The following is a 26,461-nucleotide window of genomic DNA, read 5'->3' on the forward strand; positions in this document are numbered from 1 at the left end:
TATAGTTAATTTGGATATGCAATAATCGCGAATCTCAAGCACTAATGTCTATTTTCACGAAAGGAATAATTGTCACACACACGTAAAAGTATGAGAAAAAGTCAAAGTAAATACCCAGTAATGGCCGAAGTTAAAATTTTCGATACTGTACTATCCTTCTTCAGCATATTTCTGCCACGTTCCAATATGTCATCCAGAAAATCTTCCAATTCACTATCATCAGATTCCAAAAGAGACGGCAGATATCCATTGGATTTAGATGTACTCGCGGTAGTCGAAGTTACCACGATGTTATCTTGTGCGTCATCATCCGCGTCTCCTTCAACAAATCCCTCGGCTAACGTGGCAGCGGAAGGAGCACTACTGCCTGCAACACTGGCCGAATCTTCCTCTGTACGACTACTACTTTCTTCCGTATGATTCGCTAGCGATTCCAAATTCTCCTCCGATGGACTACCTTCGTGAGTGGAACATGCTCTCGGATATAATCGTCCTCCTACAAATCAAATTTTATTTATATCAAATATACCTCGTACATTTTTATTCGATTAAATTGCTACCGACTATTTTAAGAATTTTTTTCAAGTTTCCTTCTATAAATTAAAATGAGAATTGCACATAGATATATATGCATTTTACTCCGAATTAAAAATGTTGAGACATTTAATTTTACATATTCGTAAAAATAGTGTGTTAAATAGTATTTTTCACGAGAAATTTATGCATTGTGAATTTTTATAATATACAGTTGTAACGTAGAAAGATTGAAGAAAACAAAATTACACTACTTAATTCGACACATTTCAAAGATTTAACATGTACATACGTGTGCACGCATGCACACGAAACATGAATCAAAAGTCATTATAATATAATTAATATAGCTACTTATGATTACTCATAATATTCATAATGCAAACTAACTAAAAGTAAAAAGTGTAAATTGTAAATTGTACCTTCTAATAGATCCATTAAGAGGCAAGAAACGGCGTGCGATGACCAAGCAACATCAGACGTATCTGTTGCCAATCTGATTAATTTTAAGAGTTGTTCCTCAGTCATAAGTTCGCACAAGCCAATTGCGGGACGTGTTGATATCACTAATCTAGCGACTATCTACAATTTAAAAAAATATCATTATAGACATATAATTGGAAGACTATGTAAAAGTTATAAGACTGTGCCAACTTTATTTATTTATTTTTTTGTTTGTTTTTTTAATAATACCAATGTTGCACAGTAGAATATATTCGAGTATTTGAAAGATATCTTGAGATTCTTTTTTGTCTCAATTCATAAATATAAAATTTGTTCTTTTCTTCTTCTAAACAATACACATAATTATAATATATATAATATCAGTTTTCAGAAATTATATCTCAGATTATATCTCAGATTACATCTCAAATTATATCTCAGAAGCAAAAGAAAAGGATGTATCACGTTTTAAATCTTATATACATTATACGTAACGTTATTATATGCAAATTTGCACCGAAATATTTTCTTTCATTCGTGTAATTAAACTATAGTATTCTTGAAAAGAAATGTAGGAAAGAAAAATATACAATTATAACAAAGCAATATGATTTGATTATACTATAAAATAGATTTCATATAATTGATTACTGATCGATATAATAAACTTGACATGATAGAATCCATATACAGATTTTCAAAGAACCCGTCAGTAAAACCTTACCTTGCAAGCCAATAGAAACATATCCACATTAGCTGAATTGTGTAAGATGAGCGCGACGAGACCACGCGCGACCGGCAAGACATACTGATGGGATAAGTTTGTCACATTATACTCGATTTCTAAATCCATAACGTCCGATTTGCTAAAATTAATGTACAACAACAACGAGTATGAGTACTTTTTTTCAATCTCATGTGTTTGTGAAATCAGAAAAGTGACATGGAACAGAATAAGACCATTCGACTAACCTGGCACTGGACCGTGTTTGACCACAACATGGATTACGAAGCAATGATTCGTTTCTCTTGAGAATATCCTTGTAATGCTTTGCAGAATGTTGTTTTAATGTCTTCTTGAAATAACGTTCTTGAACTTTCAGCGTCGCTTCCACTTTATTGTACAACGTAGCAGCGTCAGATGAAAGAGTCATCAATCCCTAAATATATTATATGCACATACATTACTTTTCACATTTCTTTATGTCAAAAACAAAGTATAAAAATATTTCTAAATTCTGACATTTAGCCCATTTGAAGATAGAGATGGCTCAAATGTTAAACATCTTTGAATAATTGCTTAATAATATTTATCTCATATATCTCAACTACATATTTCCATATATTTATATATATATATATATATATATATATATATATATATATATATATATATATTTAATATTATATATATATATATTTAATATTATTAAGCAATTATTCAAAGATGTTTAATATATATAAATATAAAAATATATATATATATATTTATACATATTAAAGAATTTAGATATATTTTTAATCTATTTGACTTGACCTGAATACAAAATATTCTCTTCTCCATTCCCCCTTTTTTCTATTTCTGCATATGTATATACATATAAATGTGAATAGATAAAGGAGGTGTTTAATATATATTTAAGGAATTAAATTTATAAAAATTGTGTAAAAAAGCTTTGCTTTTGTATACATACTTTGGATGCTGCAGATTTTTTTGCTTGTTCTAATTCGTGAAGCTGCTGTTTATGATATAATAAACGCTTTTGTAACCTTTTACGGTAACTACGAGAGGCTGATGATCGATTAGCGTTAACATATTTTCTTTGCATGGCTGATTCTCCTTGAATAAATTCCCAACGAGAAAATAAACCTTCCAATACAAAGAATATAGAATTTAGAACATTATTATTCCAATAATTACTATATATATTTATTATTTTGCATTAACTTGCACTTTTTTTTTTTACTAACAATCCATATATTGAAAAATTTTTCACACAGATGCTGATAATGTAAAATAGAACACTTTAATATAGAAAAGCATGGCTTGCTTTTTGCTTGTCATTAGCTTGCCATTAACTTAATGCTGATCAATTTAAAATGTTTGAATTTTTTTTACAAATTGCTAGCGTTGTATTATCAGCTAATTTTATTACAAAAAGTATCATGTAGATTGTCACTGATTTTTTAGCAACACAAACTAGCGTACACAAACAAATTTTAGATAAAATTTATAATTAATCTATATTTTTCTTAATTTTATATTTGCTAAATTTGCAAATTTTCCATTACGCTTCTCCAAACAAAAACATTGATCGACAAAAAAAAGTTTTTTATGTGTGTGTGTGTGTGTGTGTGTGTAAATTATGTTATAGATATAGATAAACATGCGACATTATAGGAAATACCTTGTTCTCTGGTTTTCTCATGATTGTCTTCGAAACAAGGTGGCGGAGCAATGGTGTCTAAGCATATAGACAGAAATAATAATACCCAGCCTATTAAGGTGATGTCCAGTCGATTAGAATCGGACGATTGTACATTCGTAAGTGGAGCCAATAACTTGCCCAATGTACGAACCATAGCTTCAATAACCGAAGATTTATTTCCTCCCGCTACTAACGACTTTCGTCCAAGAAATGTCAATAAAATAAATACCCTAAAAATAAAATTCAACTTAAAAGTATATTAAGCACATTTTATAAGATTAAAGAGAGATTCATAAATCAAATTATTATATATTTTAAAAGTCGGATAATGAGATCTAGTCAGTCAACAAATATGCTAAAAAATACAACGTAATTCCCTTCCTAGATTAGTATCCTTTTGCTTTACATCGTGTATAATATTTAAAAATCTCAAACATTCAAAATGATAAGTAAATAAGTATCCTCACCTATCTTGTGGAAAAATATGTATAGATGAAGATGAGTAAAGATTTATCAGAGTATTGGACAAAAAATTGCCCCACCATGGCTGATGTCCTGCCATACCAACTAAGAGTGCAGCAGCGTGAAGTTGTAGACGTGGAGCTGGCGTTACAACACATATCGAATGGAAAAATTTTTCACAAATTGTTGGAGTAAAAACTTCGTATAATGACGTTGGCCGATGTATCTATATTAGAAAAGAAAAGAAAAAAAAAAGGAAGAAAAAGTCAAACCATCTCATTACTTTGTAACGATTGATCATCCACTTTAAGTGTTTAAAATTTGCATTAACAATAATATATAACAATAAAGTATATACGTACACTAGGTACCGGACCAATTTCGTACACAGTATACAACAGAATGTCAAGCAGAGTTTCTCCGAGAACTCGTAATTTATCACTGGATGCGTTCGCGAAAGATGTTGTTGATACATTTCGTAAACCTCTCCATAATTCGAGGCGTCGCCAGACACCTCGTACAATATTTAATTGATGTTGAAACATGATACATTCCTATGACAATAACAAATTGAAATCATTCTTATTTGGTTGCAAAATGTTTAGAAATTACATTCATAATTAAAATCTTACTTGATATGTCGAGAGTATCTTTGCCGATGGTTGTTCCTTACTTTCATTAGATGTCTTATTGCAATAAAGATAATTTTGCATATGCATAACATTAGGAGTTTCTGAACACAACAATGGATCCAACAAAATTTTTAATCGTTCAGTAGCTAAACTAAATCTGAAAAGAAAAAAAAAATATTTATAAAAATTGTGACAAAAGAATGAAATACCTAAACTTTATATATATATATATATATATAAAGTATAGGTATACACATATATAAAATGTAAAAATTGGATAATTATGCCAAAGAATATTATGCACAATATCACACAAATAGATAGAAATGTTGGAATTCACATTATATATATAGGCAGGTCGAAATATAGAAACAATAATTAATCTGTAGAAAAAATTAATTTGTAATTATAGTATCAATATTTGTTTTTAAAGAAATGTTATGTATGTATGTATGTATGTATGTATGTATGTGTATATAATACAAAAATAATATATATTTTTTTCTATAAAAATTACTTTTGTTTTTACATCTAATATAAAGTATTACAAGTTGAAAAAAATTTTGTATCGCAATTTTTATCGCTGGATTTTAGCGCGTATATATACATATTGTACTTGTTTATCCTTTTTCCTCACATCACATACCACCACCTTTATTATACCATACCTGCATTGGACATCTTCTGCTAAAGCTGACAGTATGTTACATTGTGTATCGATGGTAACTTGTAAAGAAGGATCAAAAATATTGGCATCAAATGATGAGGAATCACTCAATTCGGAATAGTCTTCTCCGGGCAAAACTACCATATGTCCATAAAACACTCCTAATGGTATTTTACATGTAGTTGTGGACATTCCATAGCGTCCTATTGTAGTGATCTGAAATGACGATACAAGATTAATTTTAATTTGTACATCAAAGCACGTGGAAATCAATTGATATTGTATAAATAAAACATAGAGGGGCAAGAGCAAACGGAAAATTATAAAATAATAATAGAATATATATGGATGTTAAGTGTAACTGATAGACAAAAAATAAGAACGAGAAATAAGATTGGAGCACAGAAACGAAAGAGAGAGCATGAAATGACGTAAAGATAAAGATAAAATTTATAAACAAAATTGTTATGATTATATAAATCTTTTTATAACCTTCGTTTTAAGAATATTACACTAAAAATAAAAAGGTCTATAAGGTAGAAAATATAAGATGCAAGAAAGAATTGTGCAAAGAAACACGAAAATAATTATAAAAGAAGAGCAACTGATAAATCAAATAAATGAATCCAATATTAATATATTACATATATTGTACTTTACCTTGAGATATCTACACACTGGCGGTGGTTGAAGATCACAGACAATCAACGGCTTACTACCAATATCACCAGCAACAATAAGTCGAGTTCCATCCGTTTCTTCATTCTTAATCCAGATATCTATAGATAGCGATACTAGATCATTGCACGAGGGAATCATTAAATCAGTCAGTAATATGGGCGATCCAAAATCTAAAATAACAAATCGACGAGCTCCCGAATGCATTCGTTCGACGACTAATGCTTGCTGAGGCGGCCAACACAGTAATCTGCCCCACGGAAATGTAATGTCTTCTCGCTGCAACATTCACAAAATTTATCGATTACTAGTGAAATAGATGTGTCCAAATTTATACTTCCGAAACGCCAAAAATATAAAAAGTAGAGTGTGCTATTTTATCTATTATATATGTATAATTATACATATAGCTATAGGAAAGAGATGAATCGCGTTTCACAGATATATCAAAATTCAAAATACATAACAAGAACTTGTGGCATACATGATGTCTCACAAATTGCAATCATAATTTAAAATGGCAGAATCTTTAAATCTTTCAATACATATATACATGTATGTATATACTTTTGTGTAGTGTAAGTGTGTGTGTGTCTGTGTGCATGTACATATACATATACAGGATGTTTTATTTTAATTATTGCAGTCTAATATCTGGAAATGAAGAGATTTTAGAAAAAAATTTTTCAAACAAAGTTGTTTGAATCAACCGAAAGAGAAAGATATAACGAGGATATTAGTTTGTCCTTAAGTGAACATGCCATCACACGAAGATCATAGAAGATCAAACTAATATCCCTATCTTTTTCCCTCAACAACGTTTATCTAAAACATTTTTTTTCCAAAACTCCTTCATTTCCAGATATTCGCCTACATTAAATAAAATGAAACCTCTTGCATTGGGTGTATGTACACGTGTGTATACACGCATACACACACACGCACGCACATACATGTATACATATATATACATACATACATACATACATACATACATACATACATACGTACATACGTACATACGTACATACGTACATACGTACATACGTACATACGTACATACGTACATACGTACATATGTACGTACATACATACATACATACATACATATATATATATATATATATATATATATATATATACACATATATACATAAATCAATTTTTTTTAGCAATAATGTTAATACAATTTATGAATTACAATTGAATGGTAAAAATTTTTTCGGACGCTAATAGTGGCAAATAGAAGAATAAACCACATTCTTCAATTAATTTCGAGTCAACATTACCTCGATTTTAATGATGAAAATGGAAAAATTTTGTATGACATTTCTTGACACTCTTATGAAAAAAAGACATTGTACAATTTGTAAAATGTATTGGAAAATGGATCATAAAATTTGTTAAAGCTAAAATCGCCAATAATGAGGCATCTTGTATAGTGATGTGCTTGTTGAATTGAAAGATGAAATTACAACTTGATAATTTGTTGAATATGTGTATATATATCTGCAGATTTATTGAGATTTACATTTATACAATGGAGCTTTAAATTGTTGCAAAACTATTATGATTTGCACATAAAAAGAGTAATGTAAAATTTTATTCGATAAATAAAGTTTATATAATCACTATTCCTAATTGCATCAAGCAATAAAGCCAGTGTAAAAAAAGAAAATTATGTGCATTTTTTGCACACAACATAAAAAGTGCAAACAACTTTCTGTATGGTGGTAAATAGTAATTAAAAAGTTGATAGTATTCCTTGTGAATAAATAATTTAGGAAAAAGAATAAAAGAAGAAACCCTACATGTGAATGTACATACATTGAAATAATGTTATATATATGTACATATATATATATATATATATATATATATATATATATAGAAATAATGTTATATGCAAGAATCGAGTCAACATTGAGTACAAATTCAATAGTATAGCCCATGCAATTTGTTTGTCTAACATCATTCAGGTACATTTGACATAGATATAAAATGTCCCAACAAACGAAAAAGTGATCTGAATTATAATCAGCGTATTATCAAAATAAATAAACAACCAAAGGACACAGCATATTATTCAACTTAAGAACAAGAATTAAAAAAAAAAAAAAAAAAAAAAAAAAAAAAAAAAAAAATTAAAGAAAAAAAGAAAAAAGTTATGGTGCGTGTCTTCTTCTATATAATCTACCTTTTTAGGATTATCATCCTCAATTTTGTTTACAGCAGTATCGATATTTTGTATGCATGACTTTTCTTTTGTTACAATGGAACTTAACATGTGTGAACTGGGCATATTATTTTGTGTATTATGCCAAGTCTGGTTGTCACCAGATATATCATTAGCTTCGTCACAGTCTGATTGTTCATCAGGTGTGAGCAACAGTTGAGGAGATGGCTTCTTTAGCACTCTTCCCGTATACATACTAAGCAGATCGCTTAATGTAGCTGTCGATTTAGCCTGAACATGTGGTCCTAGCGATCCAGCATCCAAATTCTACAATTAATATTTCTATCTGAATTAAAATTCTTCTACTCTGAAAACACCTATATGTACCAGTATGTCGTTTAACAAAAGATTTATGAATTTGAACATTACAGCTACTATTAATTACGAACGTAATTCGCCTAATCTATGAACGATGAGGATTGATATACTCGATCTATTCGCACTATTTCGCACATTGTTACAATCGTGCTGGAGTCTTCTGCTGTCTCTATTGTCTGCGGCATAATACCGCAAAATTTACGAATATAATATTATCACTATTATTATTAATATTGCTGCACTTTTTAATAATAAAGCAACAATTTTTCATTATCGCTTTTTATCGTTATCGCCGTTACCGTTACGAAATAATTCGCATTATCGTTCGGAAAGATACATCTAAATTAGATATGCATAACAGTTAACAGAATACTTACATAAGTATGATGTATTGTTTTAATATCAGGTACACCATTGTTGCTTGTCGCCGTACTATCGTAGAGAGTAGGCCCAATATTAATTGTGCTCATGCCAGGATCAATCTTTTCCATCTTCGTACCGTCGGAGGCAGCGTGACAAGTGAAATGAAGAGGTTCGACCTAAATCAAAGTTTATATATCGAAGTGATAATCAGAGAGAAAGAGAGAGAGATAGAGAGTGAGAGATAGAGAGAAATAATCACGGCATTTTATTAAAAAATACATATTGTTAAATACAATATTATACCTCGAGAAGACCTTTCATATTGTGATTAGCACACAACGCTTTCAATTTGCTGGACACTACAAATTCACTAGCGGGATGCGCGGGAAGTGTGAGTAAATCCCTCAGATCGATGCAATCTTGCGAGTATATCTTGGAAGAATGCATAGCACTTGATGAAGCAATAGATGGACCTGTTTGCTCGCTGGCTACAACGGACGCATATGTCACAGGCATTGAACTAAATTTCGGTAGCATCGGTGGTTCCAAATCAAAAAGTTCCATTTCAAAGGGTGTGTTATATAGACCGAATCTGAAAAAAAAGGAAAAAAAAGAGAGAGGAATTGTATGCATTATTAAAATTATAACATGTAGTAAATTATAAAAAATATGAAAATAAACATGTATATACACAATTATTGAGAAATATTGAGTAATATATTTCACCTTGTAGCAAGCAGCAAATGGTAAGGATTTACTCTATTAGATATCTCAGCGGCTATCTGTTGCACCAGCGAGATACACTTTTGAGCGATACTATGATTTCTGTCCAATGGCAAAAATCTGGTAATGAGCAATTGGAGCCATCTCAATGATCCAGCCCAATGTACTTCTACAATCGACGGCAATAAATTGACCAAAACAGAAAGCATAGCTTCGTCAAAGGTTTGAGCTGGTGAATCTTCTATATTATAAAATCCTCTGAAAAGAATCAAATTTTTCTCTTTGCAAAATCTTTGTAATAATCATATACATATATATATATTTTGTGTACTCTGTATCGTTTTGAATGATCAAACTCACCCACTGCAAAGAACAATCAACTTGACACATTTGTGCGCTATACTTCTGCCAGCGTGCAAGAGGCATGTTTGTAGTAAACTAGTTAATCGTCCTTGCACGGAACGTATCGTCTCCAATTGAAGTGCTTTTATCTCAGCATTATTTTGAGTGCTACGTAATCTCGTTAATCTTATTGAGGCTACCCATATTAGAATATCAAGAGCTATAGATTGTACAACAGGAGATCTACAAACGTATTAACTCAAGCATAAATGTGATTTTTTTAAATTAAACTTGTTATTAAGCTATTGTCTATTATATCTTTAATTGCTTACTCGATAGATCCTTGCAAGCACGCGATGCTTAGAAGATTATCGACAAATATTTTCGACTCTAACATGGCGCATCTTTGTATCCTTTCATTAGTTATATTGGTAGGATGTACTGATCTCACTGTGATCGAAATCTCATGAATCCAGTTGCAACCTTAAATATAAACATATAAACATTAAAATTCAATAATATCAGAACAAAATAATTTTATTTTTATTAATTCTTATGCTAATTCGATATAAAATCAAATTCAATGAAAAACAACACAGCAAAATGTAATTTTCTTCTTATTAATTTTTATGCCAATTCAATAATACAAAACAAAAAAAACTATCACAATTAAATGCATAATTATGCAAAAATATTATAAAAAAATGTATAATATTTCTTCATAAATTACTATATTGTAAATTGTAATAAATGTATGTATATATGTATGTGTGTGTGTGTATATATATATATATATATATATGCGTGGGTGTGTGTGTATTATAATGTGAAAAATAGGTAAATTATATTAAAATTATTAAAAAATTCTTTGTTTACATTCTTTTGTTTTGTATACAATTTTATTTTTTAATATTTTTTCCTGTATGTATATTTTTATTTTATTTATTTATTACTACACACATGTATCTATTGTCTGTGTCCGTGTGTATGTGTATGTGTATGTGTATGTGTATGTGTATGTGTATGTGTATGTGTGTGTGTGTGTGTGTGTGTACGTACGTACGCGCGCGTAACATACTTCAAATCATACTTACCAATATAACATCCTAACTTTTTGCTGCTTGCACTTTCATCAAATCGTTCTCCCGCATTAGCGGGTACAAGCGGTCGTACCTCAAATATTTTCAACTTTTTGCAAGTAGGTGGTCTACTTTCTGCTAGATTTGATTTTGATTTTGCAGATGCCTTCAAAGTGGAAAAAAAGAAAAAGAACCTTTTATTCACAACATCGATTCTATCGCGTATAAAAAGAAAGGCAGTTCTCAGACAGACTGGCATTACTTACTCCATCTTTTTGATCTATTAAAGCTTTAATATGAACAAGTAACGTTTTAGCCTTTGAACGAAATAATTTCGGACTTGTCAACGTTACGCATCCCGAGCGGCAAGACAAGTCCATGCAACGATGTAAATCGATAGGACCGCAGAGAATCTCGGTATTATGTTGACGTTGATATTCCTCCGTGATGACTGGATTTTCGTTCTTTTGTTGGTCGGTTCCTATGTTAAAATCGATTCTTTCGTCTACAGGGGTAGACGACAATTTCTGATGGCCGATTCTCTTTATATTTTGTTTCAACAAAGTAACTTGAATAGTCGGTAATTCTTGGCAAAATGCATGCAAGGTAAATCGAACATCGACATGTCCTATACTTCCTGACGCACTTCGAGGTAGAGTAAGCTCAAACACGTGTTCATCCCAGGTAGTCCTAGTATACAAAATATTTAAAAAATCACACATGTATACCTTCTTATACGATTAGTATGACTTATTACAACTTGTTTTTATAACCGCCGATTGTTTGTCCATTTTTGTGTCAATCGTCAACAAAGTTTAAAAGTTTCAGAGTTAAAATTTTCTAATTGCCTTCTTAATCGTTATAAATAAAGTATACTATTGTATACTATTGATGTCTCTTTTCCATAAAAGATACATGTATTATATGTATATATATATATATATATATATATATATATATATATATATATATATATTCGAAATGTATTCGTATACAATTATTCCTCTCTAATACACATCCTGTATTATCTCTTCAAACATTTAGTATTCAGTCTATCATAATTATATCTACTTACGCGTCACTTTGTAATCGCCAAGTTCTCGTATGATGCTGATCTTCCGACTGATGAAGATGCTGCGGATGACGTCTTTGTCTCTGAGCTTGCATCATTTCACTCCAGCACGGAGGGACAGTCGCGCTATATGCAGGGGAATGTCGATCAAATCTTGTGAGTTCGTACAAGAGCCGCAAATCCGAATAGGAGAATTTCGATTTATGCGCTAATAGCTGATCACTGTAAAAAAAAAAAAGAATTAAGAAAAAATACACGTATAATTATGCAAGAAATCAATAAATACAGATACCGATAAAAAATTACATTTACACAACGTTTGATGTTTTTACAAATGTAATGCACAAAATATACGCACATACAGAACGAAACAGAACGAAATAAGAAACATTATCAAATACAATAGCTTTTTTTAATATTCGATTATTGCGTATAAATGTGTCTCTGCGTGCGTGTGTGTGTGTGTGCGTGTGTGTGTGTGTGTGTGCGCGTGTGTGTGTGTGTGTGTGCGTGTGTGTGTGTGTGATAAAACATTTAGTTTGGGCATAAACTTACTGACAAACTGACGATGTTGACGTACTAGGAGCTACATTTTCGTTGGCGCAGCTTCCTTCGCTACCCATATTCACATCGTCAACATCCTCCTTTTCCTCTGTAGAGTCCTCCTCTTCCGCTGTAATGAAGAAATGCAACGTGCCATCGCTCGTGCATACGCACAGTCTTTCCAAACCTGAAAGAATCAACGATCGTAACACACATAAATTTTCTCTCACAAATTAGTTTTCCAATTTACAGAATTCTTTACATGTTTTTTTTCTAATATTTTGTTTTTCCTTGCCAAAATAAACTTACTGTTGCAATAAGTCGCAGAAATAAATTTCTTTCCATCTAATCTCGCTTCCGTTATAGTCTTAAGCGTACTCAAGCTTAATAATCTTACTACGCCATCTTTACATACTAGGGCAATTTGCCCGGCAGGTTCCTGAGCAGTTGAATTACTAGTGGAATTGGTACTAGAGTTAGTGAAAGACGTCGTACACTTTGTTTGTTTCTCCTGAAGAGGAAGAAGTACATGTTCTATCGGTGCCTGTTCCGAGGATAATTCACGCTTCACCAACGGTTCCGATGCCACTTTCACTACCGATCCCGAGAAATCTAAAGCGTACACAAGCAGCATGGCATTCGTATTGCTTTCGTTAGTACGTATTTCGCCGTTTATCAATTTACTGGACTGACTATCGTTGTGGTCCCAGTACATGTAACTTTTCTGCGGAAAGAAATCGCTTTCATCGTCGACATCCATCTGATTAGTATTTAACGAGGAAGATTCGGTGGAAGTCGCGTTATCTGCCGCGGGACACATCGCGACGTACAAGTATCTTCCATCCTTGGACGGAATTATACATGTAATACGAAGAGACTCCGGTACGTTTATAGCTAGCGTCTTCACGACTACTGGTTCCGTTTTGGTAATCTTCATAAGATCTAAGCTCTTTTTATTCATCGTTGTCAAATCGGATGTCGACGCAAAATGAGCCGAGCCATTGATAGGGGCAAAATTGGAGTCGTAAGGCGTCGATGTTGTTGGAGCGGAACCGATGGGAATGCCGATGGGACTCGAGTAAATGCCGTTCGAGGATGAGGCGGTTAGAGTGGTAGTTGGAAAGATGCCATCGTAATGCGGACCGACTACCATATCAGAGTCTACATCCTCAATAACTGGCACTTCGTATAAAAATTTACCGAGAAACAGCTCTTGATACAAGCTCTCTTGGCGACCGCCATTCGAACTGGCACTAGTCCCTGTTCCAGATAGAGTCTTCTTAGTCTTTGAGTCTTTAGAATTATCCTCCTTCATGGATTGCGTCGTCGCGACTTTATGATGAAAGTCGTACAGCACTAAATAATGCAACTTCGACGATATGTACCTACTGTCACCTGCTACTTTCATTATATCTAGAGTATCACTGGCGGCACTATTTACACTGTTCATCGCACGTACCAATGACGACGAGCTCGCTAAATCACTCGAAGCGGCCCATACGTTTTCCAAGGTTCTCAATTGCGATGGATTGTTGTTAACTGTCACTGTCACTCCGCATACTAAGCACGGTCGAATTTTAAGCTCTGACGTCTCGTTACTTACAGACGACGAGATTGCGGAGTTGGTGCTTTTCACTTCCTCTTTCAAAGTTATCGGAGATCCTATTATCGAAAGCGCTGTGACTTGCACTTTATAAAACGACGAGGATTTATATTCCGAAAGTGGATCCGAGTCCGAGCCCAGATTCGTTAAATATGTAGTCGTCAAATTCCGCGTAGCACAAAACTGTATCGATTCCTTATTGTTTATTTCTTGATCCAAGGTAGATATATAAAATGATACTTCTCTCTGTAAAATGCAACAGTTGTATTGTACTATTTATTTAATTAATTGTTTAATTCTATTCGAATTCTATTCAATTATTTTTCTTCAATTAGTCATTCTGTTATCAATTCATTTCTAATTCTACTCAATCATTTTTTTTCCCAACTAAATCATATACATCCAGAATTGGAAAAGTTACTTTATAAAAGTAACTCGTCACCAATTTACAAAATTAATGAATTTATTATTCTTAACGTTATATTCTTTTTTACTTTTTTTCAACATTACAAATTTACAAGACCAAATTATAAAACATATATAAGAATTACAAAAAATTTTAAAGAAAAGAAAAAAGGCTTCATCATAATATTGCGATATCAATATCATTAACGCGATATAAAGTATGTATAATAATTTTGATATTATTGAATATTAAATCAGAAATTTTTTTTCCTTAAAATCTATAAATTCCAAATGAAAAAGAAAAAAAAATTTCTTTCCTGTTAGATTTTATGGATTCATAAACATGGCCAAAGTTACTCTTAACTTGTAACAATGCACTTTTAACTTTGTACATTTTCAAAATCCTAACCCATATATATGTTAATTTACGAGTCAAATTCATTTTTTAACATGCAACAGTTTAATAGAATTTGTATGATTTGCTGTAAAAAAAAAGTAGTTAAACTTTCTCTCTCTCTCAAAATTTTATACATAAATATTACTTTACTGTGCTTGATAAATAATTTGTACAACACTGATAATATAAAATACTTGTAAACACTTACCTTCAATTGATTCGTAATGTTCCAAATATTTATAAAACCATTGGAAGAGGCTGTAGCCGCGAGGCCCGTGACATTAGTAGTACCTATGACATCCACTGTATCGCCCACCTCACAAGCAGGAGCGGTTGCGAGAGTAACGGAAAGCGGAACATTCTGCGTGTATTCGCCTTTAACAAAAGGACATGCAGGCGAATGTCTTTCGTGCTCTGACCATGGTTCGTCTGTGGGCTCCCAACATACCAGACACACGTTACAAGTGAAACACATTGCTCTATCATCACCTGTGGCATTCGGTTCGTGATAAAAGCCTGCCTGCGCCATTTGATCAGGTAAAGCCCATCTGAAATATATTTAGTCGCAATTTTCCATATATCTGTACATAATAATAATACAATCAGCTGTGATTGTTAACATTTCAGATTATATAAATATTATAGATAAGTTTTAAAAAATTATGGAGGAAAAAAAAAACAAAAAAACTAGCTCTACATGCAATATGTAATCTTCTACTCTATTTCTATTTGATTTGACAGAAACTCAAAGACATTCAAAACAGCGTAACACGTTACATACTTGTAATTCATATGTGGCCATTTTGGAAATGTATTACGTCGTGCTGCTTCGCTAAACATTAACGCTCTATCAGTGGGACCACCTTCTAGCGCGAGACTAGGCAATAGGCCATTTAGTCGTTCATTGATAGCGGAAGCAATAGGCAGTGCTGCAATATGCCGATTTTGCCGCTTTAATTCCATTACTAAGCCAGAGCAAACGAGTTTCAAAGATCCATGTGGTAGCTCCAAACATATCGTATTCCACTGCAATGAGAAATTTTCAAATTTCCATTACTTTGGCATATAGCATTTCGACATTGGATCGGTTGCTATTGGATACACTTGTTTTAACGCTATCAATATTCAAATATAATTATTTCAAATGATTTATGGTTTATTTCTTAGATGATTTAACTGATTTATTTCATAATAACTAGAGAAGTGAATATCCGAAAATTATTTTAATATAGAAAAATATTTTATGTGGAAAATAATGTGCTGAGTAATAAATATGATGATTATACATTATCATGCATAGAATGATTTCATATAATCACGATACATATCGTAAGGCATGATGCTGCCTTATTTTCTTCATTAATAATATATAGTTTTTACATGGACATTGAGTTTCGGACTTTATTATATCTATTAGTCAATAATGATTTTGAATAATAGATGGACATTTGCATATTTCTTTTATATATATATTTAGATAATTCAAATAGTCAACTATTATCCATATGAGTATTTCCAGGAGGGAGGAAGGAAGGGGAGGGAGGGAGGAGGGGGGAGAGAGAGAGAGAGAGAGAGAGAGAGAGAGAGAGAGAGAGAGAGAGAGAGAATCAGAAAATAATCAGATATTTAGATATTACTAAAATTCGGATGAGACATACAAATACATAGCAACGAAATCAATCAGCATTGACAGAACTAATTATACATATATATTATATGTTACGTGTGTTTTTAATAGAAAAACGTAGACGATTATTTCAATTATTTTTTGTTGTAATTATCTTATTATATTTATTTATTGCTTTAGATTTTTTTCAGATTTTTTATATGTAATATATAATAAATGTTGTATGTAAACACCCTTGCATAAAAAAAATTATACACTTATATGTATTTTTTTAAATAAAATCTACTCAAGATTACAATAAAGCATAGTCAGAAAGTTGCCTACATATATTTTAGAAAGTCACGTTGCACACGTTACTGAAAAAAAATACTACAAGTTCTCATTTTTTTCCTCATAAGCATATCGAAAAAAAAAAAGATACTTCAATTTTTTTTTTTTTTTAATTTTGCCGATTCTTTCTTTCATCATCAATCATTTACAATCTACAACAATTAATTTTAGGATATGTCCTTATGTAATTGCAGATCAGTTTAATAAATTGTACTTACTTTTTGAGCTTTAATACCTTTCTTCTGATTTGCTTGTGCCACAACAATTTTACTCGAGAGTTCTTGCAATACTTCTAACAAGTGTTCTACTCCAGGCAACTCTACACATTGTAGACATTGAAGTAATATTGTAGCCTCTGACAACAGCAATTCCAGCTTTATAATATTTTCGCTTTTAGTAATTGGGGTTTGCAAAATTGTGTCCAATAACAAAACCCCATTGTAATCGCTACGTATACCAATCCCCTGTCCATCTGTATATAATACTTTGTCTATTCCATCCGATAAATATATCCCTTGCAGTTTTCCATTTAATTTACCTATAATATATGCAATTACAATATAAATAAAAGTATCTTGTAGCTTATGTTGCTCATTTCATATAAATTATTATTATTATTATTATTATTATACCAATAATAACAGCTTTGTGCAATATCTTAATAATGATTCATAGTTTGTAAATATAATCATTTAATAAGCATATAATTATAAACATGTGATTTAATCATTTTTGTGTTGTTCTAATATATATATCAAATATATATATTATTTATTTAGTTATAATTTGTAAAACTGTTTAATATAAAATTGAACAATTTACATGGCAATTTTGTTTAAATATATAAAAATTATAAAATTAACTTGTCGAATCGATCGATTACACACATCATACTGCGATACTACTGTAAAAAAATTTAATATTTTTTTTACAAATAATTGTTTCATGAAAACTTTGAAAAAAGTGGTGCAAAATCACACAAATGCATCGATTTTAAACAGCACGAGCAGGTTTCAGGTTTTTGTTTCTCAAATTTATAATATAGAATATTACCACATATATATATGGTGGTGATGTATTAAAGCTGTAAGATAAAGATAGTTAAAAACCTTTATCTTTAGATATCCGATTGTATATGTCAAACAAATGACAAGACAGTTTATCAAGTTGACAAGAATGACATTAAGAAAGAAATATCAAAGAATTTTTTACTAGAATGTTTTGCTCAATATAGTTACAAGTCTATTCCTCTTCTACATTATATTACTCTCTGCATTTGGAACAAAGTTTACACGTTTGCAGACACGATGGAATAAGACAAAGAAAATGCAAGAAATTGAAAAAAGTATAAAAAATATTTATTAACGATTCGGATTTAAATTGAAAAAAGGAAAGCAGCGAAGGAAGGAAGGCACGAAGGAAGGAAAAAAGGCAATTTGCAACAAGATTTTTATAATTTTTCTTTTTTTTTTTTTTTTTACCGAAAAATATCGACAAAGAGAACGAGATATCGTTCTACACACAAGAGACAGTTTAAAATCAATGCAAAATGTGATGTGCGAAAAACGTGCGCGACCTTGACTATAAGACATTATTGCACAGTATTTTGCAAACATGAAATTTGCGCGAGAGAGCGCGACAGAGCGGCGAGCTTTCCCGACGTCATTGGTGAAAATCAAAATTGACGACGAGATCTGTACACATGCTTACCAGACAGAGAACTTCTTTGCAAGATTACACCGGAGTTGACATCGAATACATATACTTGTGAGCTACCAGTGGTGATGAGCAGAACGTTTAAATTGGCGTGATAGATTATGTTCTTGCACTCGGTGTCCACGTTTAAACAACCGTCTTCTTTCAGTAACCACGGATCATCATCAGCCATTTTGCTCATACGAAAGAATCACACTTCTAGAAAAAAAATTTCTCTAACGCTCGTACATCACAAGAAACATGGCGCACGCATCAACGCCATCTTTGAGTAAAACGTCAGCAAAATGCTCTGAATGTAGTTGACAATCGTTTTACAATGATCGATTTATTAAATATATATCGATACAGGATACAGGCAGCCTCGAATCTAAAGGTCTATTCAGATGTCAGATGGATTTGCACATAATGGATATAACAATATAAAATGCATAACATAATGCGTAAGTAAATCGACTAAATATTAAATCAATCGATCATAATATATATGGCGTGCCTCTCGTATGACAGATGGAATTGATCGATCTTATCTGGATAGGTCTTTAGCCTCTTATGTCTTATGCGAGACTCACACCTTACACTCTACGTCTGATGTCGGACTGTCGAACTGTCGGACACCGAGCGACACTGACCGACACTGACCGACACTGACACTGACTGACACTCGACACCGATATATGTATTCGATGTATTCAATATACATATGTACCAGTATGTACATACACATGTAAATGCTAGATTCACATTGCGTCCGATGTTCAACACCGACATCCAGAAATAACAGAGCTATCTAAAATATCTCTAGTTAGAATTCTTAAAAACAACCTCAAACAAACTCTGTCCTTGGATATCGTAGACGTATGACGTACGACGTACTGTCAAACGCACTGTGAATCCCGCATTATCAAACTTTAATGGCGCGAACTTTTAAAGTACATGATAGTCGTATGAGAAATGTAATATCAAAAATCTAACAATTAAACATCCGAAAAAGACCTCTGGTAGAGTGAACAAGATTGTTCTATGCCATTAAAAAAGAAGAAATACATGAGAAACGTACAAGATGTACGTAAAGTGATCACAGACTTCATACGAAAAATATATGCGTAGTAATATCGACGAGATCTATGATATCTCGTCGGTGGTAGTGGTCATAGACTTGGATATTTCTTTTTTTATTTTTTTTTCTTCATTAACAAGATAACGTAAAATAATCGAGTACTTTGTTGTAATAATTTCTTGTTTTATCATATTTTATGATATTAGGCTTGAAACAATTCTAATGCCAAGGAAGAATTTTATTATTATTTACAATTATTCCAATAGCTAATAATGTGCCCATTGTCTAAAAGTATCGCAACAAAGAACATAACAATAATATATCACTGAGACACATACACACATACATACATACATACATACATACATACATACATATATGCTTTAAATATTAAATGTATTTGATATTTTTTTACATCTACACATTATTTTATATATCCATATGTACAAAAAAAACCTACGTTATAATTTCATAAAAAATTAAAGATTAACTCTGATAATATAAACATTTCACTCATCATTTTTTTCTCTCTGTGCCTTAGTTGTTGATGTTAATAAAAGAACAATCTTTTTTTAGATCAAATTTGCCACTAATTTCTACGATATATCGATCAAAGCAAAATTTCTTACTTTACTTTTGAGTTAAATTAAAGATTGAGGAGGCACTTTGTGTGTGTATGTGTGTGTGTGTGTGTGTATGTCTGTGTGTGTGTTTGTTACAATTTACAACATTTCTCAACTATATGCATCCCTGAGTTTCACCGCGACCATCTTTTACAACGCTAATAATCGCATTACAAAATAAATAATATATTATAAATGATTATTTAATGCAATACAATAACGCGTTAATTTATTATAATATTAATAGTAATTTAAACATCACATTGAAGTCGTTCCTACATCGAGGCCGCTTAAAACGAGACACCGTTCTTGCAAGCGTTTCATATGTGCCGTCAGATATGCGTTTTCTATATACAAATCCTTGACTAATATGTCAGCACTAGCTAATTTATCAGCCTATTGGGAAAAAACATATAAAGATGGAGATGAAAATTGTATATTATATGTATCTACATTGTATTTTGCATAGTATATTGTATGCACATATACATTGTGTGTATATATATATATATATATATATATATATATATATATATATATATATATATATATATATATACACACACACACACACACACACACACACACACACACATACATTTACACACATATACATTTAAAATTTTATCATTAGAGTTATAAAGTTTTTTATACATCTAGCTTTTTAAAACATCCTTTGTATGATTTTTTATATTCTTAAATTGATGTATGTTTTCTGAATTAACTTTTTTATGCAAGTTTTAAAAAACATGAAAGAGAGAGATCTTTATTCTATATATATGTAATTAAATAAGAATTGTTGTAGAATTGGATAAGAATATCAGTAAATTAATATACAATTATATAGAAACCTGTATAAAGAAAAATGTATAATTTATAATATACCTGATCGATAGTTGTTTGAACTTGCATTTGGAACCTTTCTTGACTATCACGAAGAAGGCACTGTAATTCACATACTTCTGTCTGATGTTGCACCATGATACCTATAAAATAGTAAATAATTATCTGTGTGTATATATATATATGTGTGTGTGATTTTAAAGAAATGATGTCTATAAAAAAATATATTAGTGTTGCACGTACACATACACGCACGGGCGCGCCCCGCACAGAAAAATTGTTATTCTTTAAATTATTTCGTATATTATTGTAATGTAAAATAAAAAGAATACTTACGTTGCAACAGTTTCTCAATAGACTGCCGCTGCTGCTTAACGTAATGCTGCAAATGTCGCTTTTTACGTTCTTGGGTGTAAAGTTTCATTTTTAAATCTTGCAAAATGCTTAGATTGATGCAACCTACGTCTTGCTGTGCATTATTCTGTGCGCATGAACAGCTGATTTCTTTCGTTACATCACGTGTAAATTTGAATTCCGAGCCACGCTTATCTTCCTTTTTTATTCCTACCATTGTCTTGGCGTTAGGTGAATTATTTTGATATTTATCCATTATCTTGTGACGCTGGTTCATAGTTTTCGTTTCTTTCATTTCAGGACATTTGGTACTATACAAATCATGATAATCTACATGACCTTTTTGTTTCAACAGTTTATCGGAATCGTTGGAGAGTAGAAATTCTATCGAGGAGGTATGATTGATTGTGCCACATAGATCCATGAATGGCTCATTCGTAGACGGTATACTAGATGTACTCGAAGATTTATAGTGCGACGAGTCTGACAAAAAGATTTCATTTTCCGGCACTTGTACGTAGGAATCGTTTGTAACTGGCCGTTCTGCCAATCTTAATTTTTCACGCAAATCTTCAATTTCTAAATTCTTTTGAGAAATGTCAGTTTCAGTTTTTATTCTCCATTTTTCAAATTCTTCCTCAAGAGCTATATACTACGACATAAAAGATACAAGCATATTAATATGGGTATGTGTGTATATACACACACAACTAAATATGTATATAAATATAAACATGTAAATAATTTAAGATAAAGGAAAGAAAAAAAAAAAAAAAAAAAAAAAAAAAGAAAGAAAGAAAAAACATTCGTTAAATTCGTAACAAAGTTTTATTTTATTTTATTTTACCTGTTGTTCCAAAGTAAACTTTTCTTCTATCGGAGACAATCGTCCGCCGCAATTTTTTGATTTATCCGAAGGACTAATTAATTCCTCATACTCTACTATTTTATTAATAAGTTCGGCAAGTTTGTCGTCGCTTATTTTTTGTTCTTGTTCAAAAAGTTGTCTCTCTTCTTCCAATTTTGCAGCCCAATAATCTTCACATTCTTCGTATTCCGTTTTCAACAAGTCTAAACTACGTTCGAGTTCTTGGCAACGTTCGATTAATTGTTTCTTCTCAATCTCTAGTAATTCTACATTTGTCGTCGCGCCTCTCGAAGTCGAAATGTTTTCGACTTCGATAATATTAGAGGAATTGATTTTTTCCTTATTATTTTTACACTGGTCCGCGGAATGTTCTTCTTTTCGCGGTGGATAATCTCTAAGACTCGTCGTCTTATTTTGCGTTATGTCTTTCGCATCTTGACTAGTGAAATCTTCCATGCTGCCCGACACTGTTGTACGTTTCGCGAAAACGTTCGGCTTCGGTACTTTCGAAACAACCAAATCACGCAAGGATTCGTTAGTTCGTTCCTCACATTCCATCTCAAGCTCGGACGCTATACTCTTGCCGAAATCACGCGCGGAAGAGGAACGTAGGAAAAAATTTGATTGCAGATTAGCGATTAATCTCGATATACCGTCTCTCAAAGCACATTTCTCTGAAATGCATTTTGCATTTGTCGCTAGTACATTTTCCAAATCTTTTATAATTGTATCTTCAAATCTTTTGTATTCCGTTGGGTTAGAATTTGCGTTGGATATATCAATTTGTCGTCCTTTATCCATTGGTGATCCAAAAGAGAATGACACTTTTGTATCAACGACTTGTTGATCCATTTCAAGATGAAAATCTTGCATCGGTGAATGAGTTTCATTCGGATCGCACAACGAAACAAGAGTCCCGAATGGGTCGACAGGCGCTTCGTATTTCATATCTTCGCCGTGACATTTAAAATTCTCCAATTCCGTATTAAGCTCGTCGTTTTGATCACGCAAGAGAGTTACTTCCGACTGCAATTGTTTGATACGATCGATAAAGAAATCAACTTGTTCTTGTTGCTTCGCTTCTATACTCTGTATCTCGTCCTGTTCTGCGTCCAATACCTTTATCTGTGTTAACAAATCATTATTAGATTGACGCAGCTTTTCAATTTGTTTGAGAAGAGATTTATTTTCCGCTTCGAGCATTTGATTCTCCTGCAACATATTTACAATTTTATTCTTCATGTCGTGATTCTCTTTCTGCAACGCCTGTAACTGATCGTCTTTTGATTTTAGTGCCGCAGCATTCATCTCTCGTTCAATATTAAACTGATCCGACAATTCTTTTGTCATTTCAGCATAACGATGTTCGCTCTGTCTCTGTAGATTTTTCTTGGTTTTTTCCAATTGAACCTGACATTCGTCAATTTCCTGCGCCAATAAATTTGCCCGTTCATTAGCTTCCAACATGTCGAGCCGCATCTTCTCCCTTTCTACTTTCATGTTTTCTATCGCGGCATGTAGACTGCGTTGCTCTTCTTGATGAGCAACAACCATTTCTTGCAATAAAGTAATATGAGATTGAATTGTATTATTATCAAACGATTCATTTAAATTCTTGAGTTCATTGCATATAATATTTGTTATTTCCGCAAGGCTAGTATTCAAAGCATTAAGATCTCCGCTGGACGATAGTACAGTTATATCGGATACACCAGCAACTTCCTCCTTATCTAAAGTTTTGTTTAGCTGCATCGAGCTCATTCTACGAGATTTGCATATTGTAAAATCTAAAGTCTTTACATCACAATTTACAATATTGTTTTCAGATGCATTATTCGTGTGCGAAGCCTCTATACTTTTTCTCTTTTGAAATATAATTACAAACTCGTCGAAATTTATCAACCCGTCGCAATTTTGATCAAGTCTCTCAAAGATAGTTTCTGTTATTTGCTTTGGAAGTTCTGGAATTCCCAAACAATTTGATATAAATTGTATCGCTATAGGATCCATGTTATTCCTTAGGTAAACCTTAATTTTTTCCCACAAGTGTGTCGATCTATTCTCATCCATTGTAATAGTAGTTTTCATATCTTGCAGATGAATCTCCGAGATACTCTGACCGTCGATCGAGATCTCGTTCTTCTCGATATCGCATGTAGTTAAATTATAGCACGGCTGTTTATCGGTAATCAATCCTTGAAACTTTTTCAACAAAATTAATAAACCGTCCCGAAATTCTTGAAAAGAAATAGTTTGTTTATTCGGACAATGTTTGTGAATGCAAGATTTTAATTCCTCCATTAATCCATGGAGATGTAATTTGTTGCAAATGGAGAACAAATCGTTTTCATCCAGTTCATCCTCTCCTTTTGTCAAACAGCTCTCAAACACAGCAAAGAGCTGTCGTTCGTAAAGATCATTGCTGTGTTCAGCCATATCTTCTCATGCTTTCCTAATTAAAACAATGCCACGTTCCATAAGTAATAGACCTGCAAACAGTAGCGTTAGAAGCTAGTAGCAATTTGTTATATACATTATTATATTATTAGATATAATATCATATATATATAACAGTAAATCTATTAAAAGTTATAGATTTAGGAATTGTACGCTCGAATGAACTACAATGCCATTGCTATATGTATAGTAACACATGGTAACACATAAGTTGAAGATGTTTCGGCATGGTACGGTCATGTTAATATCATTTTATATATAATTTTGTTATAATAGTTGTCTTAATTTAACTTTATATTAAATAATTTTGAATGTATCTTAGGTAAAAAAATTTCTACAACTGATTGTTGTCTAAGAAAGTAATCCATAAAGATGTTTAAATTTCAGTATCACAATGTAAGCATAATATGTAGTTGTCGCGTGTCGTTTAAAATTTGTGAATGACATATATATATATATATTTACATTTTTATCGTTTTTATAAGTTTTCGTAAGTTTATCGTGTAAAAATTTTTTTATCACATTATTAACTTTGCGTCATCAATCATAATCTTGATTAATTATATTAATTTAACAAATCTCAATTATATATACAAATACTTTGTTGTTCTTGATTTCTCAGATGGTATAACCAATAACGAAACAAACAAAAATTTAATTCCATTACTTTGATTAATATCGTAATATCGAAATAACAGTGTTGAAAAAAAAAAAAAAGAAATACAAGAGATTCAAAATAAAGAATGGTACAATAGAAAATTGTAAAGGTCAGTGTCATTGTTGTCATAATGATTTTATAACCTACTAACCTACCAACAGTTGTAACCAAGTTATAGCGCATAGCTATACAAATATATTCCTTTTTTTACAGTCTTAAATGTTACGTATTGTTTAAATTTTTAAACAATTTTTACTTAAATAATGTAATTTATTTCGACAGTAAAACAGAGAACACACCACGCTAAAATTAATTCAACAAACATTTCACTGACTCCATATTCCACATTCGAATTGATTCGAATCTCGAATCATGTGTCATATACACACATATGTATTATCTATGATGGACGGTATGGCGGATGGCGGTCACATGACGGTCACTGACGAGATATTATACAAAGATCGTCAGTTGTGGATAAATTTTCGTTACTATACGACGATGGACGATGAAGCGGAACGGTGGACGGTGGACGGTGGACGGTGGGCCCGGAAGCATCAATTGTGTACCAATTACTAGTCGTAGTCGTGTGATGATTATCGCATTATCAGCCGTTTTTATTTGTTAATTTATATGTGAACTGTTTAAATTAGACAAAAATTGTAGCTTATCTGGCTATTATTTTATCATCAAAAATATTTAGATCTTTTATACTCAATTATAATTATCTCAAAAAATGACAAAATAAATGTTTTATTTCTAATTGTATCTAGTCATTGTTTTATTTAATATCGACAGCAAAAAAATCTTTGCATTGTCGGTAATTTTTTTCCCTTCTACATATTTTTTTATTCTTTACATTTTATTTTTCAGTTAATTAGTTATTAAATAGTTTTGCAGATAATTTGCAAGAACGATCTCGCCTCTCGCCTAAAGCCTAAAGCCTCGTCTACAATAGCCGTAGAACGTAAGGTCGCAAGCAAATTGACCAATGACAGTCA

General features: G+C 31.8%; 2 protein-coding genes across 12 annotated transcripts in view; both read right to left on the minus strand.

Annotated features, from left to right (window-relative positions):
- Positions 1 to 18,910, minus strand: part of Bruce (BIR repeat containing ubiquitin-conjugating enzyme) — a 37,713-nt gene extending 18,803 nt beyond the window's left edge. The window contains exons 1-26 of one of the 2 annotated variants that reach the window (XM_072905800.1): positions 18,595 to 18,781; positions 17,103 to 17,422; positions 15,709 to 15,953; positions 15,136 to 15,475; positions 12,832 to 14,371; positions 12,535 to 12,709; positions 11,983 to 12,201; positions 11,174 to 11,597; positions 10,923 to 11,073; positions 10,161 to 10,311; positions 9,847 to 10,071; positions 9,490 to 9,744; positions 9,067 to 9,355; positions 8,778 to 8,939; positions 8,044 to 8,349; positions 5,829 to 6,125; positions 5,170 to 5,384; positions 4,502 to 4,658; positions 4,232 to 4,423; positions 3,875 to 4,095; positions 3,387 to 3,637; positions 2,673 to 2,848; positions 1,951 to 2,138; positions 1,703 to 1,844; positions 957 to 1,116; positions 115 to 496 (exon numbers count right to left, since the gene is read on the minus strand). In XM_072905800.1, coding sequence (XP_072761901.1) covers positions 115 to 496; positions 957 to 1,116; positions 1,703 to 1,844; positions 1,951 to 2,138; positions 2,673 to 2,848; positions 3,387 to 3,637; positions 3,875 to 4,095; positions 4,232 to 4,423; positions 4,502 to 4,658; positions 5,170 to 5,384; positions 5,829 to 6,125; positions 8,044 to 8,349; positions 8,778 to 8,939; positions 9,067 to 9,355; positions 9,490 to 9,744; positions 9,847 to 10,071; positions 10,161 to 10,311; positions 10,923 to 11,073; positions 11,174 to 11,597; positions 11,983 to 12,201; positions 12,535 to 12,709; positions 12,832 to 14,371; positions 15,136 to 15,475; positions 15,709 to 15,953; positions 17,103 to 17,422; positions 18,595 to 18,781 — 7,370 coding nt within the window. Of the gene's footprint in view, positions 1 to 114; positions 497 to 956; positions 1,117 to 1,702; positions 1,845 to 1,950; positions 2,139 to 2,672; positions 2,849 to 3,386; positions 3,638 to 3,874; positions 4,096 to 4,231; positions 4,424 to 4,501; positions 4,659 to 5,169; positions 5,385 to 5,828; positions 6,126 to 8,043; positions 8,350 to 8,777; positions 8,940 to 9,066; positions 9,356 to 9,489; positions 9,745 to 9,846; positions 10,072 to 10,160; positions 10,312 to 10,922; positions 11,074 to 11,173; positions 11,598 to 11,982; positions 12,202 to 12,534; positions 12,710 to 12,831; positions 14,372 to 15,135; positions 15,476 to 15,708; positions 15,954 to 17,102; positions 17,423 to 18,594 lie in introns of both variants that reach the window. The other variant, XM_072905801.1, reaches the window with a different exon arrangement.
- Positions 18,911 to 20,487: 1,577 nt separating this feature from the next.
- Positions 20,488 to 26,057, minus strand: Bsg25d (blastoderm-specific gene 25D). 10 transcript variants are annotated; one of them, XM_072905820.1, is made up of 5 exons: positions 25,850 to 26,057; positions 22,325 to 24,834; positions 21,460 to 22,129; positions 21,166 to 21,266; positions 20,488 to 20,676 (listed from the first exon to the last, which is right to left on the minus strand). In XM_072905820.1, the coding sequence occupies exons 2-5, from the start codon at positions 24,779 to 24,781 to the stop codon at positions 20,539 to 20,541; spliced, it is 3,366 nt and encodes a 1,121-aa protein (XP_072761921.1). In that variant the 5' UTR covers positions 24,782 to 24,834; positions 25,850 to 26,057; the 3' UTR covers positions 20,488 to 20,538. The 10 variants fall into 10 exon arrangements, with proteins under 10 accessions (XP_072761921.1, XP_072761918.1, XP_072761915.1 ...); XM_072905817.1 differs by having other exon boundaries at positions 25,784 to 26,057; XM_072905814.1 differs by having other exon boundaries at positions 25,760 to 26,057.
- Between the last annotated feature and the right edge of the window lie 404 nt (positions 26,058 to 26,461).

Source organism: Anoplolepis gracilipes, chromosome 14, assembly GCF_047496725.1.
Source record: "Anoplolepis gracilipes chromosome 14, ASM4749672v1, whole genome shotgun sequence".
NCBI lineage: Eukaryota > Metazoa > Arthropoda > Insecta > Hymenoptera > Formicidae > Anoplolepis > Anoplolepis gracilipes.

Coding starts and splice junctions, on each gene's coding strand:
- Bsg25d (XM_072905820.1), bottom strand. CDS start 24,781: ATGGCTGAACACAGCAATGATCTTTACGAACGACAGCTCTTTGCTGTG. Junction 22,130..22,324: donor AGTTTACTTTGGAACAACAG/GTAAAATAAAAT, acceptor TTTATGTCGTAG/TATATAGCTCTTGAGGAAGA. Junction 20,677..21,165: donor TTCAAACAACTATCGATCAG/GTATATTATAAA, acceptor TTTTCCCAATAG/GCTGATAAATTAGCTAGTGC.